Below are 13,641 nucleotides of genomic sequence, written 5' to 3'. Positions count from 1 at the left end.
GTGTGTCCTTTGGGTCCTGTAGCCCACAGGCATCAGGAAAGGCCCAATTGAATTGTGGCTTCCCAGAGGTTGGGCAGCCCAGTCTGGGAGGCAGGAGGGGCAGTGCTCCTGTGTCAGGGAGCTGTTCTGACCTGCTTGGCAAAGAAGGCCTGGCTGTGCTAGAGCACTGGGGGTATCACTACAACAGGTCTTCAGAAGAAAAGGATTATGTTTTTCTGTGGAATAATAAAATACAGCTGGGCTTGAAGCTAGGGTGGCCTTTAGAAAAGTAGTTAATTCTGCCTTTGTCATGTTCTACTGAAATTAAATGACAAGAGATGTTACAATCATGTAAGAAATAGATACAATCCCAATCTAAGAAAGATACAAGATCAAAAGGTAATCCACCAGTCTCTTGAAGAAAAATCAGAACTTCTTTTTCTCAACTTTAAGCTTTTTCTATTCTTCTTATATTGTGTGCCACTGCAGATCTGCTCTTAAGGGCAGGAAAAGCAGCCTTGGGCTGGGGCTGTTTCCAAGTAAGAAGCTGTGGAGGCAGCCATGGTGTGGCAGTTCTGTGTTCCCCTTGGGATGCCTTTGGCAGCTGCAGTGTGCCTGGAGCTCTGGGCTTTGTGGTTCTTGGAACCCTAACCCTAGGTAGAGCAGTAAAAGCAGCCAGTTCCTGCTGAGCTTTGAATTTTTACTTCTGGTTTTAGGAAGTTAATGAAACTTTCTCTTTTGTTTCCCTGTTATCATACTGCTGAAAACTTTTTATTCTAGGGTGATACTGATGATCTGAGTGATAGGAAACTGCATCTGTTTCAGTCAGGATCCATCAGATCTTTAGTGACAAAACCTTTGTGAAGTTTATGGACTCCTTGGGGAAAAAATCTAGGATATTTAACAAGTTCCTAATACCCTAACTTCAGGGCAAGAGTGATTGCAGGTTGCACTCTGTGTCCCTGAGCTGCAGATGGAGTGCACTTGCATACCTGAATACTGGCACATCTTCTGAGAACAGAGAAGGCTTGGTAATGTGCCTCTTATTCATCTTAACAAACTGCACAACTAGGGCAGATAGCTCTTGCAGGTCTCACTTAGGAGGGTGAATTAGATGGATAGGGTAAAGACATTATTTACCCTGAAATTGCAACCTAATACTTTGTGAAACTAGACAAACCATTCTTCCCTAAGAACAGGCTAGAACCAAGCTGACTTCATTATGAACACACACATCAGTATTTTTGATATTTTATTAAATTAAAACCACACAAAATTTAACTGCACACAAGAACACACATCTGATATTCCAATGTCATATCTCACAAAAAAACCTCTTGTGTAACTCATCCCTTTTATGAGTAGAAATCCAATATGCAAACAGTTCTTTAAGCAAAAAGGCTTTAATTTATCAACACAAGCTGAATTCCCCTTTCTAGGAATACATCATAACCACACACAGACACATACAAGGTTTATAGGCAAGTTCTGCAGCCCTGAAGTAGACAAAACTTTCACAGTAAACTTGCCTATGTTTGCAGAATAAGTAAATTCCTATGACTTCCATCATTTGTCATTTACAAGCAAACTTATTTAATATTTTTAAATACTTAAAACAAATTTCACTTTAACAAGTATTTACAAAATCTTTACTAAAGATCAACATCCTGCATAAAGGTGACCTCAGGGATATATAGTTGCTACCATGCTACAGTTTGCACAGAAGGGGTAAAAAGGCCATTGCTAGTTTTGGAAGGCTTAAACCTTTTATTGATATAACATAAGGACATTAACCTATGGAAGGCAGAAGAGGTCATAATTTCAGTGCAATTACCCATTCATGACTTCTTTTAAGTACATCGAGAGGATGAGTCCAAAAGACTTGGGTTTTGAATTACTGACTGCTTAGTTCTGTAAGAACTGATTTCATGGAAAGTTTTCAGGCCATCACATCTGTCTTCTACTGGTGGTACGAAGAAGTTGCATAGGGACCTTCCTCATTCTCCTCATCTCTAGAAAGAAAATGATCATCAGGTCAGGAGCATACCATTCTCAACAGTAAAACTGCAATGAAAATGCAGGTGACCAGTTTTCCTAGTGGGTTAAAATAGGCCGTGCCAGCCTTGCCTAAGAGGAATATTTGCAATATAATACTGTAATTTACACATCTCTGGAGTTCCTGAGATGTCGAGAACATAATGCTGAAAGCAAGGAAAGCTGTGTAAGTTCAACATCAGAATGTATTTTAAAAAGTATTCTTGATCAAATCAATAAGAAAAACTTAAAGGATAACAAGGTGGAGGGCATGATGGAGCTCCTGCAGTGTTGCTTTTCATTTCTTCTTTTAAAAAAAGAAAGCTTAGTTAGAGGTTTGTTTCAACATTTTGAATGGCAGGAGGGACAGAGAGACCAAATGAAACAACAGGAGCAGTCAATCATAGCTGTGGGTGGATCTGTGTCCTGATGCTGCAAGCTGTTTCTGATGTATACTTCCCTCACATCAATCCCCACTGACACTGATCACTTGGATTTTCTTAGGAAAAAGCAATTGCTCCCAATTGCTATTGTTAGTGCAATAACTGGATAAAGCAAAGTACTGCTGCTTTTAAAACATCCTCAAGAAAATCAGTCTGCCTGCTGTTCACCTGACAGTGCTGCCTTTAAAAAAAAGGGGTTATGTAAACCTAGTGCAGTGCAGCATCAAGGATGCCAAGTTCCCCAAAGGTCATTGCTTTGTACTACTGAGGCTTCATGGTTTTGTTCCTGAGAGTCCAGCCTTAAAGCTGCTGCCAAGTTCAGTGTTTTGGTAAGAACAGAAGGACTTTACAGCTGCTACACTGTGAAAGGGTTGCTTTTAATGCTGTGTGTACCTCCATACAAAGGTACGCTTATTCAGAGTCTAATAATGGTATAAGGTAAAAAGTAAATATTTCAATATCAAAACCATGAAGGCTTTTCCCAAATAAACGTGATTATTTAGCTACAATTTAAATTTCATATAACCACCCCAAAACAGAACCCTACAAACTAACGAAACAGCAGAGTAACTTGTCTTCCCACCAAAATTATCATCTTAAGCCAAAGGCATAATATGTCCTTTGCCTTGAAAAAATCTTGCCAAAAACAGAAACCTCCAAAAAACAAGTCTGGGATGAAACTGGTTGTTACTGCAGGGATGTGTGGTTACAGTAGTGCTGAGAACAGATTTTTAGCCTTCCTTACAAATGTACATCTATTTACATTAGTGATGCTACCAAGCAAGTACCAAGGATGCAAATATCTGTAGACATTTAAATAGTATCCTTCATTATATCCAGTTCTGTGTCCAAAACTGCCATGGAATACTATAATGTTAATAATGTATCATTTGCAGAAGCTTTCCATGATACATGGCATGACAGTAAAGTAAGAAAGCTCTGGTCTGTGACCCACAAGCACCACCATGGCAGTGTATGTTTAATGACCAAACAATTTACTTCACTTTTAAGATGCTTAAAATAGCCAAGTGCTAAGTCATAGCAACGTTCTCCTTCAGGGGATGGAAAAGGAACAGCACAGCATTACAACACTCTGTAGTGCTGTCTCTTCCCGTTCACTGCTGCCGCTTTGCCCAGTGGGTTACAGGAACTGAAAGAAGTCTCCTGCAAGCAATGGTGTGCATCAGGCCACAAATAACCACTTCTGTAACAGCAAGGACACCCGACTGTAAGTACACTCAAATGCTTGGATGCTCCTAGAATGCACAATTAAACAAGGAGGCAATCTGAGTTGTTAGTTTTGGGATGTCTGAAAGGATTCTCCACAGACAGCCTCCTTTGTTGAGGCATCTCTTTTCTCAGCTGATAGCCAAAGAGGGTGAAAAAATATTGGGCAAATTATCTCAGTTGTGAGTTTTGAAGGCTTCAAGACCATAGTCTTTCCTAGGTTGAGGTCAAGGCAAGTGAGCAGATGACAGTACAAGGTCCTGTTCCTGTGCTGACAGCAGTTATACTGAATCACCATCACTGGTTAGAGAGGCTCTGTTCAGTTACAAGGTTTTCAAAATTAGACACTCCAAGGTGAATGCAGAAAAATGTGACCTGTTCCAGAAGCACAGTAGATGGTATAAGTCTATCTTAAGGACTCTATAAACAGCTTGCATTATATACCTGGGGTTCAACTTGCTCATATTCAACTATCTGATACAAAAAGCACCACTAAAGTCATTTTCAGTTTCAGTGTAAGAGCACTTTGGGCCAGGTGAAGCACCACTGTGTTTTCTCAAACTATCACAGCTGCTTTATAATGAGTATTCTTTCCTAATATACAAATACATGAATTAATAACATATGCTACAGAGAACTGTATTAATCCTTTTGCATTTCTTCTGGCCTACTATAAAAACATTGCTCTAAACAAAAAGGCTTTATTGCCTTGCGCTGCATCTTGGCTGAATATGCATGATTAATAAATGACTCATTAACTCACGATTTCTGCTCAATGAAACTCTAGTAAAGGTACTATCATGTGTAGATCTAGTCATGTGCTTATATAAACTCTAATAGTGAAAGGCAGCTGGCACAAACTGAGTGGATCACATTTTATAACCTTTTATGCTCATCTGCTTGCACAGCTATTACAGTTTAATATCTAGTCTAAATCTGCAACTACGTGCTCCCCAGTTTTTCTATCTAAGCTTTATTCCTCTAAGAGCACTTAAGGGAGTGACTCCAAGAGTTCTAATTAAACAATATAATTCACTCTAAGCTGCCTTTGTAGCACAGGGCAGTTTCTGACTATGAAACTTCTCTGTGTGGTTTAATCCAAATCAGTGCACGTGTGCACATGCGTTCTTGGCAACTTAAAGGAGACCAAAGTAAACAGCAATTCAGTAGATGTGGTTCTCACCATCTGTCAAATCAGGCTCATGCTATGGTGAGAAGTTATGGCTCTTTAAGTTCATGAGCTGATAGTCTGCTTCTGCTTGCAGTTTTGTGAGCTCCAATGTCCCTTTGGGTGGTAGTGGGTGAACTCCAGGTGCTCCTTTGGCACTCTCAAGCAGGCATGGAAGCATTCGGCAATGTTGGCACATCAGGCTCTACACAGGCCTTGACAAGGCAACCTGAATACAGGCCAGAGCAGCTGGAAACTGCTTAATTTCATAAATGGTTTTCACTCTAAGAATAGGAAACTTGCATATTCATGAGGCTGGTTTATTAACATGGCTGTCCAATTTCCAAAGGCTTCCTGCTCCAAGCAAGGGACACGAAAGGGCTGGGCAGGAAGAACAGGCGCCTCCTGGGCAGCTGCTGGAGCACAGAAAGGAATGTTGCCACCTTCCAGTCTGGACCCACATATACCACTGATGGTACACAGCTGAAAAGTATCTCCAAGGTTTTTGGCAATGGTCTCTCTCTACTCCTGTTCTCTGCAGAGTAAGCATTGACTTTGGTCCGTCTGTCTGTCCTTTCCAACTGTGATGGAGAGGACAAGGTAAGGATGGCTTTTGTGAGCCATAAATGAAAGCCAGGGGCAGTGATGTAGAAGGGAATATTATGAAGACTATCAGATGCACAGGAAGCTATTTCTCTTCAGAAGCTTTGGGCAACATCCTGCTCAGCAGACTGCCTGCAGCTCTGTACTTCATGCTTCCTGTAACATCCTGACCAGTAAAAATCTGCTACATGCATTTAACAGAATTATCTGTTCAATCTGAACAAGAGGTGGGAAAATAACTCATCCTCCTGTATACATTATTTCTTGGGAGGTGACTTGGTACCAGGTCTACATTTCCCAATTTGTAACTGAAGCAGCATAGGAAATGGGTATTAGTGGCAGCAGTGCCACTTTTTGTGCAGTGGCACTTTGACTGTATTGGCTCTGCTCATGGTACAGCAATGTCTAAGTGAATTTTCTTCTTCAAATTAGCATGTTATTTTCTTGGAGGGATGTTAAAATGATTGCCTTCCTCTGGCAGGGACTGTGGTTTCCTGTTATGCAGTTTAACTGCTGGGTCAACACCTACATACATCTAATAATCTGAAAGTCAGCAGCAGCATATTTTGATAGGTGCTCTATGGTGCTTCAAATATAACAATGGAAGTGGATGCGTTTGCACAGAGAAGGTTGTGAGTTCCAAAAGCTATTTTTCCTTTCATGCAACCAATGCAAAAGAAAGTAACTGACAAGTGTGATAAGATGTGAAAGCCTTCCAGCCTTCCCTGAGACTCTAAACCAGTGTCCTGGCAATGGAGGGTTGTATGTGGGGATATTTCTCCAAAGGAGGCTTGTCCAATAGCTAAATACAATATACTGTTCTCCTTCAAACTTTTGTCTGCTGAACAAAGTTTTAACATTGCTGAAATAATTTCTTAGTTTAAAAAAATTATGCAATTCTGTACTCAATAAATTTGGTCCTGAAAGGTTACCCTCTGCTTGCCCTCAAATCAGAGCATGTGAAGTGAACCAAGATGGTGGATGAACAAATTTGTAAAAGCAAAGCATCTATCTGCAGGCATAACTTCTCTCCAGCTCTCTGGTAAGAGAAGCAGTACCAGTTCCCTGCAGTCATACCTTTTATTGTGAGAAGGACCACCTCAGCATCCCCCACTGAGGGGATTTCTGCAGGGAATACAGGCAGCCAGCCACCCCAAGAGACTGATTGACTGTGAACAAGCTGAGGAAGCTTGTCCCAAGGACATGGAAAACAAACACCACTGAAATCCACTCTTGTACTGAGTCTTTCTGTGCTCTCCATAGCATACCTACATAAGTGAGGGGATATGTGCCACTACTGTGGCACAGAGGTCACAAAGTACTGCTTTTTCTATGAGTAAATATGTGGGAGCTCCTGGCTGTGGAAATACTGAAGAAAAGATGAAGTCTGCATAGGTGGATGCACAAAGTGGGGTGAACTGCATAGGGAAAGGAGATAGGAAAGCTTAATTGAAACTGTGTCATGGAGAATATTTACACAATGAGGCAATTTGGGACAAAAGAAAAATAGAATCATGCCTTGCTGTACATAATCAGCTTCCTCATAGGCCTTTGTGTAGCACTCTACCAAAAACTATGTTTTTGCTTAAATAGCTGCCTACTTACACAGCAAGACATCTTGGAGAATCCTGGCCTTTTGGCTTTTATGAAATAGTATTTGCATTCTCCAAATAATCTGTTGTGAGGCAGCCTTTCTAACTGCCATAGCAAGGCACCTGCTAATGCTGTGCTCTGAATGTACCTGGTGCATGAGAACAGCAGGCACTTGCTATTGACAAATAAAAGCCACAGATGCTGAGACCCCACAAAGAGGGGTCAGCTTAGACTGCAATGCCTTCAGGGGGAGATTACAATGTTTAACACCAAAAGTGGCAATTACCTGACATTGTCATCTTTTAGTTTTCTGGCTGCTTGTTTGGATAACTTAATCTGCAAGTCCAATCTCTGTAGGAAATCTTTGGCAGATAATTCTTCTGGTGCAGTGGGCTGATTGTCAGGCTCTGGAGGACTGGGAGAAGAGCTACTTTCTTCCTGAGCTGCCACTAGTCCTTCATCACAGGAAGGGGAGCTGTCAACAGTTTCATTCTCAGGAGATTCCAGTGAATTGAGTCCATTGAACAGTAATGGTTTCTCTGATATAACCGGAATATTCAGGGTTTTCCTCAGAAATATACAGTCATTAGTGAAAAGTTTATTTGCCCTCTTTATTTGTTCCATCTGAAAAAAATAGAAAAAATATAAGCTATTAGGTTTTGGCAACGTATAAAGCATTAACTTTCTGAAGTAGTATACAACCTTTAGTTAAAATAAATCTGTACTTTCTTTGCAGCAGCAATTATTTCAGGAGAGAATTTGTTTGCATTCAAAGTGATTTCAGAGTGCATGTTCTGTTTCAGCCTTGCTAACACCCTAGCTTTATGTGCACTTGACTCCACAATACTGCTTTTTTCAAAGTCTTGTGCTACCTAAAGATGCTGCCCTTAAATAGCCTTGCAGTCCCTATGCAGGCTGACAGGAACAGCCTACCAAAGAACAAAAATTCTGTCACAAATGTACTTTTGATTTGGATTTAGATTAGAACAAGGCTCAGAACTGCTAGCAGCTCCTCCTGTAGGTGAACTCTCTGGTAAAAATTATGCAGACTCCAAACAAGGGGAATAAAGTTACCACGAGGGTTCAACCTGTTGATGCAGATGACTAAATGCTGAAACGCTTATATTTAATAATCCCATTTAAAAACTGAATAGCTAATATCCAGTATCACAAGCGAGAGAAGATCACTTCTCTTCCAGCTCCTAAAGCTTGGAAACCATTTTTAGTAAGACTCAAAGAGTATAATGGTGCAAGTTCTCTCCCAGGCTGAGCACCATCTGAAGAGTATAAAGGAAGCTTTACCTGACTCAGTAACAGTTTGGCCTTAGTAAAACTTCTAATGGTTCTAGTGTAAATGTCAATTGTTAAAATCTCTATAAGTTGTCTGTCTTGATGGGTATAAAAACAGTTTAAAATACTAGCAGGAGCTTTTCTGGAAAAATACAATACAGAAGCTGAAAACTGAGAGCCTACTGCAGGGGAGTTGGAAGGTGATGCTTCAATAGCTGATAAATAATGCACTGCACTGCTATTCTCTCTCCTTTTTCACTGTAACTCTACCTCTGGTTATTTCTTCCTAAAATACCAGCCAGTAGCATTTGGAAGTCTGTACCTCTGCACAGAGCAATAATGAAAAGGAAAGTACTTGGTTCTAAAAAGAACATCCCTCAGCCCTGAGCAGGTGACTTTGTATGTGCAATACAACTCCTACAACTCAGTGTGACTCTGTACATTCAGAGGTGTATGGAGAGCAGGATTTAACAAGAGTTTTCTTTTTTTAGTGCTAGAACAACTGAAGTAATGCCCACTAGCTACAAATCTATCATAATGAAAGTGCAAAAGGTTCAGCACATGCTTAATATTTTAACTGAAGCTGTAAACTGGTGCTGAACTAATTAATCAAAACTACTTCTACTGACAGTGAAATATTGTCCTCATCCTTCTCCCCTCAAAAGGGATACAGCACTTACACTGAGCCATAAATTGGCTGAACCATAAACATGAATTCAAGTGTTAATTTACTCAAAAGGAAAATGCACCCAATTCAAGTTCTAAATATGAATAGACAGTATCCAGGGGAGGGGGTGAAGGGCAGAGGATGAGACCAAACAAAGCACACTGATCCCTCTCCCCCGGCCTGGTATTTTTATCTATCTTGAACTGTCTATGCCAAGTCATGCAAAGGCAGCCACTGGACAGGATGTCTCTGGCTACAAATTAGCTCCCAGTGAGGAAAACCACAGGGGAAACTCCTAAAACCAGCAATACTGGAGGCAATGGCAGCCAAAGATAATTCTGGGGTTTCCATTACAACTCTCACTTCCAGTCAAGAATACATGATGCAGGAAGCAAACAGAAGGACTCTTTAAAGGAAATCTGTCTTTGTCATTGTGTGAACACACAACAGCCTGCATTTTGCTCAAAGCAAATGTGTTTGCATACCTTCCTACCCTGGGCTGAAACCCATGAAAGCATAAACACAATGGCTGATTCTGCTGAACTTGTCATTGCTCTGAGGGGCATTTCATGTCAGTTTAACCTCTCTCAACTGCAGTCTACAATGATGCGGCTCTGGCTTCTTAAGCAGAACACTTATTAAATCAAACAACCAATAAGATGTTGGGGAAAAATCCCAACATATGTATTTTATGTCATTAGCACAGCAAAAACTTATCAAACTCATTATAAACAAAAGGTAGGTTAACAACTTGGAGGTGTTTGTACAGGTTTGATTCACAACTTCAGCTGAAAGGGAGTTGTAAATAGCTTAGAAATGCCTTTTTTCTAGAAAGCTACTATTTTAGTGATCAGTTTGTATTGTTGAAAGTGATAGAAGGTTTTAGTAGATCCTGCAGACCAAGAGAAGGAAAAGTCCACTCCAGCCAGAACCTCATAGTTTGGCACTACACTGTAGCTCATCTAGAAGGAGCCCAACTGGAAGGTGCTGTTTGCAGCCGATGTCAAAGTGGCACAGACTGTACCAGTGCCACCTCTCCAGCTGCCCAGCCCTGAACAATTTTCTGTGTTGGGACTACTGAAGCTGCACACTGGAATATGGACCCCCCATAAGTGGGAATGAGGCAGGGTGGGTGATTTCTGCCCCATCTGGAATGGTAGTAAAGGGCCTGCTGGTAGACTTTATTGGACTCTGCATGTCCTAGGCTGGCCTAAGCCTTCCAACATTTATCTCAGAAATGAACATTCTCCCTAGAAAATGAGCAGAAAAGCAGCAACACTTTCAAATCAGTGGTATCTCTGCCTCATCTCTGGACTGGGTTGGGCAGATCACAATGGAAGAATGTTTAGCCCTGAAGCTACTGGAAGAAATTCCTTCTCTTGTCGCCGTCTGCGTGTCAAGCTCAAAATGATGCTTTTTTCCAGTTTAAGTTTAATGACACTAATTATATTGTTTAGCCTGCAGTGAGTGTAGTGGTGCACAGCGGTGTGATCCAGGTTCATCGGGTGGCAGCAGGTGCGAGTCCTTTCCCCAGGCCCCCTGCTCACCCCAGCGCTGTCAGTTCCAGACCTGCCAGCCCTGGGCACCAGCGCTGCCTGCTGACCCCTCCGGGCAGGCCACACTCCTGATGTCAGCAATTTAAATACTCAAACTAAACTAACGCCGTACCCACGCTGTCTCCTACCCACTGTGTGTATAGGAAATGCCCTGTGGGACACCTTTTTGCTGTCACCTCGCGGCTGTGGCCCAAGTGCTCCCGCTGTGGGGGCTACAGCCGCCAGGCTATGGAGGAGATGCTTGCCCACGGGAGTAGTGGCTGCCCCATCCCTGGAGGTGTTCAGGGCCAGGCTGGATGGGGCTCTGAGCAACCCGGTCTAGGGAAAGTGTCCCTGCCCGCGGCAGGGGTTTGGAACGGGATGAGCTTTAAGGTCTCTTCCAACCCAGGCCACTCTCCGGCTCTAAGCGCCGCTCCCGGCCCCGCCGGCGGTGCTCCCTTACCGTGACGCCGTACTTGAGGGCGATGCCCTGCAGCGTGTCCCCGGCGCTCAGCCGGTGCTCCACGTAGCGCTCGGCCAGCGGCGCGGCCACGCTCGCCGTGCTGCCGTACGAGCGGGCCTTGGTGCGGGCGAGCCGCTGCGACAGCTCGGCCTCCGACTCGGGCCCGCCCGCCTGCTCCTGCCGCAGGGCCTCGGCCATGCTGCCGCCCGCTCAGCGCCCGCGGCCCCGCGTCGCCGCCCTGGGCATCGCCCCGGCACCGGCCCCGCGCCGCCCCCGGCGCGCCGGACACGGGCCCGGCCCCGGCGGAAGCCCCGGCTCGGCCCGGCAGCCCCGCCCGGCGCGGAGAGGCCGCATGCGCGGGGAGCGCCCGCCCCGCACCGCCCGGGCCGGGCTGGGCCGGGCTGCAGCGGCTGTGCCGGGCTGGGCAGAGCTGGGGCTGGGCACAGCCGGGCCGGGGCAGAGCCGAGCAGGGCCGGGGCACAGCCGCCCCGGGGCTGAGTCGAGCAGGGCCGGGCCCCGCCGCAGCGGCTCCGCTGGGCCTGGGCACCGCCGGGCCGGGGCAGGGCCGAGCCGTGGGCAGCCCTGAGCGCTCGTCGCGGAACGCACGCCTGCCCTGTAACACTGCCAGAGAGCCGGCACTGAGGGCCCCTGGCCGGTCGGACCCCAGCGCGTTTGCCGGCGGGAGGCTCAGTAGTGCGGTCCGTCAGAGAGTGTAAAAAGGAGTGACTTCGGCCATAAGTGCACAAATACGAAAGTCTAATTATGCCAGGTTTATTGAAACAGTAAGACGTGGGAAAATTCATTCGAGGAAAATAACTTGTGACTTAGAATCATAGAATCCCTAATTTGGTGTGGGTTGGAAGGGACCTTGACGATCATCCAGTTCCAACCTCTCACTTTCCACTAGAGCACGTTGATCAAAGCCCCATCCAACCTGGCCTTGAATACCTCCAGGGATGGAGCATCCACAGCTTACCTGGGAATTTGTTCCAGTGCCTCACTAGCATCACAGTAAAAAATATTTTGCTAATATCTAATCTAAACCTACCTTCTTACAGTTTGAACCCATTCCCCATTGTCTGGTCACTACAGACTCTTGACAGATAGTCTTGCCCCATCTTCAGTAAGTTCCCTTCAGGTATTGGAGTACCATTTTACATTAAAATTAATTGTAATGTGTTCTTAAGTGAGTACTTCTCACCAAGAAACCTGGCAGTGGTCTGGGAAAGCTGATCCATTGTTGCTGAACTGGAGCTTTCTAATAAAACCTGTATGCCACAAATAAATGATGCACATGTGTGTATCCTCTACAGACATAGTACGTACCAAAATACCCAGAAGTGTCCAGAACAGCCTGCCCTAGGTGCCTGTGCTGGAGCAGGGCTGTTGGAAAAGATGTCCCTCAAAGGTCACTTCCAGCCTCAACCAGGCTGGGATTTTGGGAAGTGTCTGTGTGTGTAACACCAGTGTGGTGTAATTCTTTTTTCTGTGAAGTCCTAAAAAGATAGATCTCTATCTTAAACCTAAGCACAAAAGTCATGCATTCCTCAGCATTCCTCAGTCCAGTATGTATTCATACTAGTACTTGCAAGAAAAAAAAAGCATCAACTGACATAATACCTAGTTGTAGTTTTCAGATTTTGTTCAGTGGTGGTCATGGAGTCTCTTTAAGGAATACAGTGTTAAAATCAAGACAGATCTCAGAAACATTGTTAATTTGGCCACGAGTTTCCAGATATAAGTTAGGAAAATACAAAAGTTGCCCTGCAAGACACACAAGTTGACACATCAGCACCTCACCATCACATGAAAAGCCAGTGTGACCATCCTGAGCAGAGGGACTGTAGGCGATGCACAGGCAGACCAGAGCAGTACAAGAGACTATAAACCGATGGCAAGAAAAGGCTCAGTTTAATTTTTCTGCAGTCTACAATATATTTGGGAAGTTGAAGAGTCCCCTAGGGATGCCAAATTGAGTTTATACCAGCTATAGAAAGTAAGCACCAGATTGTGACATCTCAGTGCTTTCAAGTCCTTGTGAAACAACTTGATCTGCAGAACTGCATCAGCACTTCAGCCATGACCCACCTAGCAAAGAGCTGAACTGCAGGTCAGCATTTATTAAAAATGTCTACTCTGTGTGCAGTGTGGAGCCATAGATCTGCTTCAGCCTCTTCAGGCTGATTAATGGAAGTTACAAACATCTGGGTGCCTGCCTAGAGCTGGAATTACTCAGACCAGTTACTTCAGCTAAAATGGCTTTTAGTAAAGGGGAACTGCAATTTGAGAAAATGGAAATGTTGTTTAACATTAGTGATACAATCAGATGAACATGCAATATAAATTAGTTTGGAAATGTGCTTGACAGGTACACTAATATTAGACAGTATTATTCCCTCTAATGTTATCTTAAACTCTATTTGTATGAAAGTGTGTGCAATACACTTTAAATCAGCTGTCACGATTCTGACAACAGCAGAAGCATCCCTTGCAGTGGTATAAAGATACCACAGGTGTTATAATACTGAATGCTTTATTTTAGCAACAAACCTTTTCAAGGGTAGATGAGGGGTTTTTTTCTGGACTTGCTGGGTTGTCCTTTCTTTGTGTCAGCAATCTGTGGAAATGTTTGTTTCTTA

At 43.8% G+C, this 13,641-nt stretch overlaps 1 protein-coding gene across 1 annotated transcript; it reads right to left on the bottom strand.

Annotated features, from left to right (window-relative positions):
• Window positions 1–1,218: 1,218 nt before the first annotated feature.
• On the bottom strand, window positions 1,219–11,244 carry LYSMD2 (LysM domain containing 2). Its single transcript, XM_066559045.1, has 3 exons — window positions 11,003–11,244; window positions 7,334–7,671; window positions 1,219–1,991 (listed from the first exon to the last, which is right to left on the bottom strand). Exons 1-3 carry the CDS (start codon window positions 11,198–11,200, stop codon window positions 1,940–1,942), a joined length of 588 nt encoding a protein of 195 aa, XP_066415142.1. The 5' UTR covers window positions 11,201–11,244; the 3' UTR covers window positions 1,219–1,939.
• Between the last annotated feature and the right edge of the window lie 2,397 nt (window positions 11,245–13,641).

This window comes from Molothrus aeneus, chromosome 13 (genome assembly GCF_037042795.1).
Source record: "Molothrus aeneus isolate 106 chromosome 13, BPBGC_Maene_1.0, whole genome shotgun sequence".
NCBI classification, from domain to species: Eukaryota; Metazoa; Chordata; class Aves; order Passeriformes; family Icteridae; genus Molothrus; species Molothrus aeneus.
Note: the sequence above shows the minus strand (reverse complement) of the source record. Positions and strands in the feature narration are given on the sequence as shown.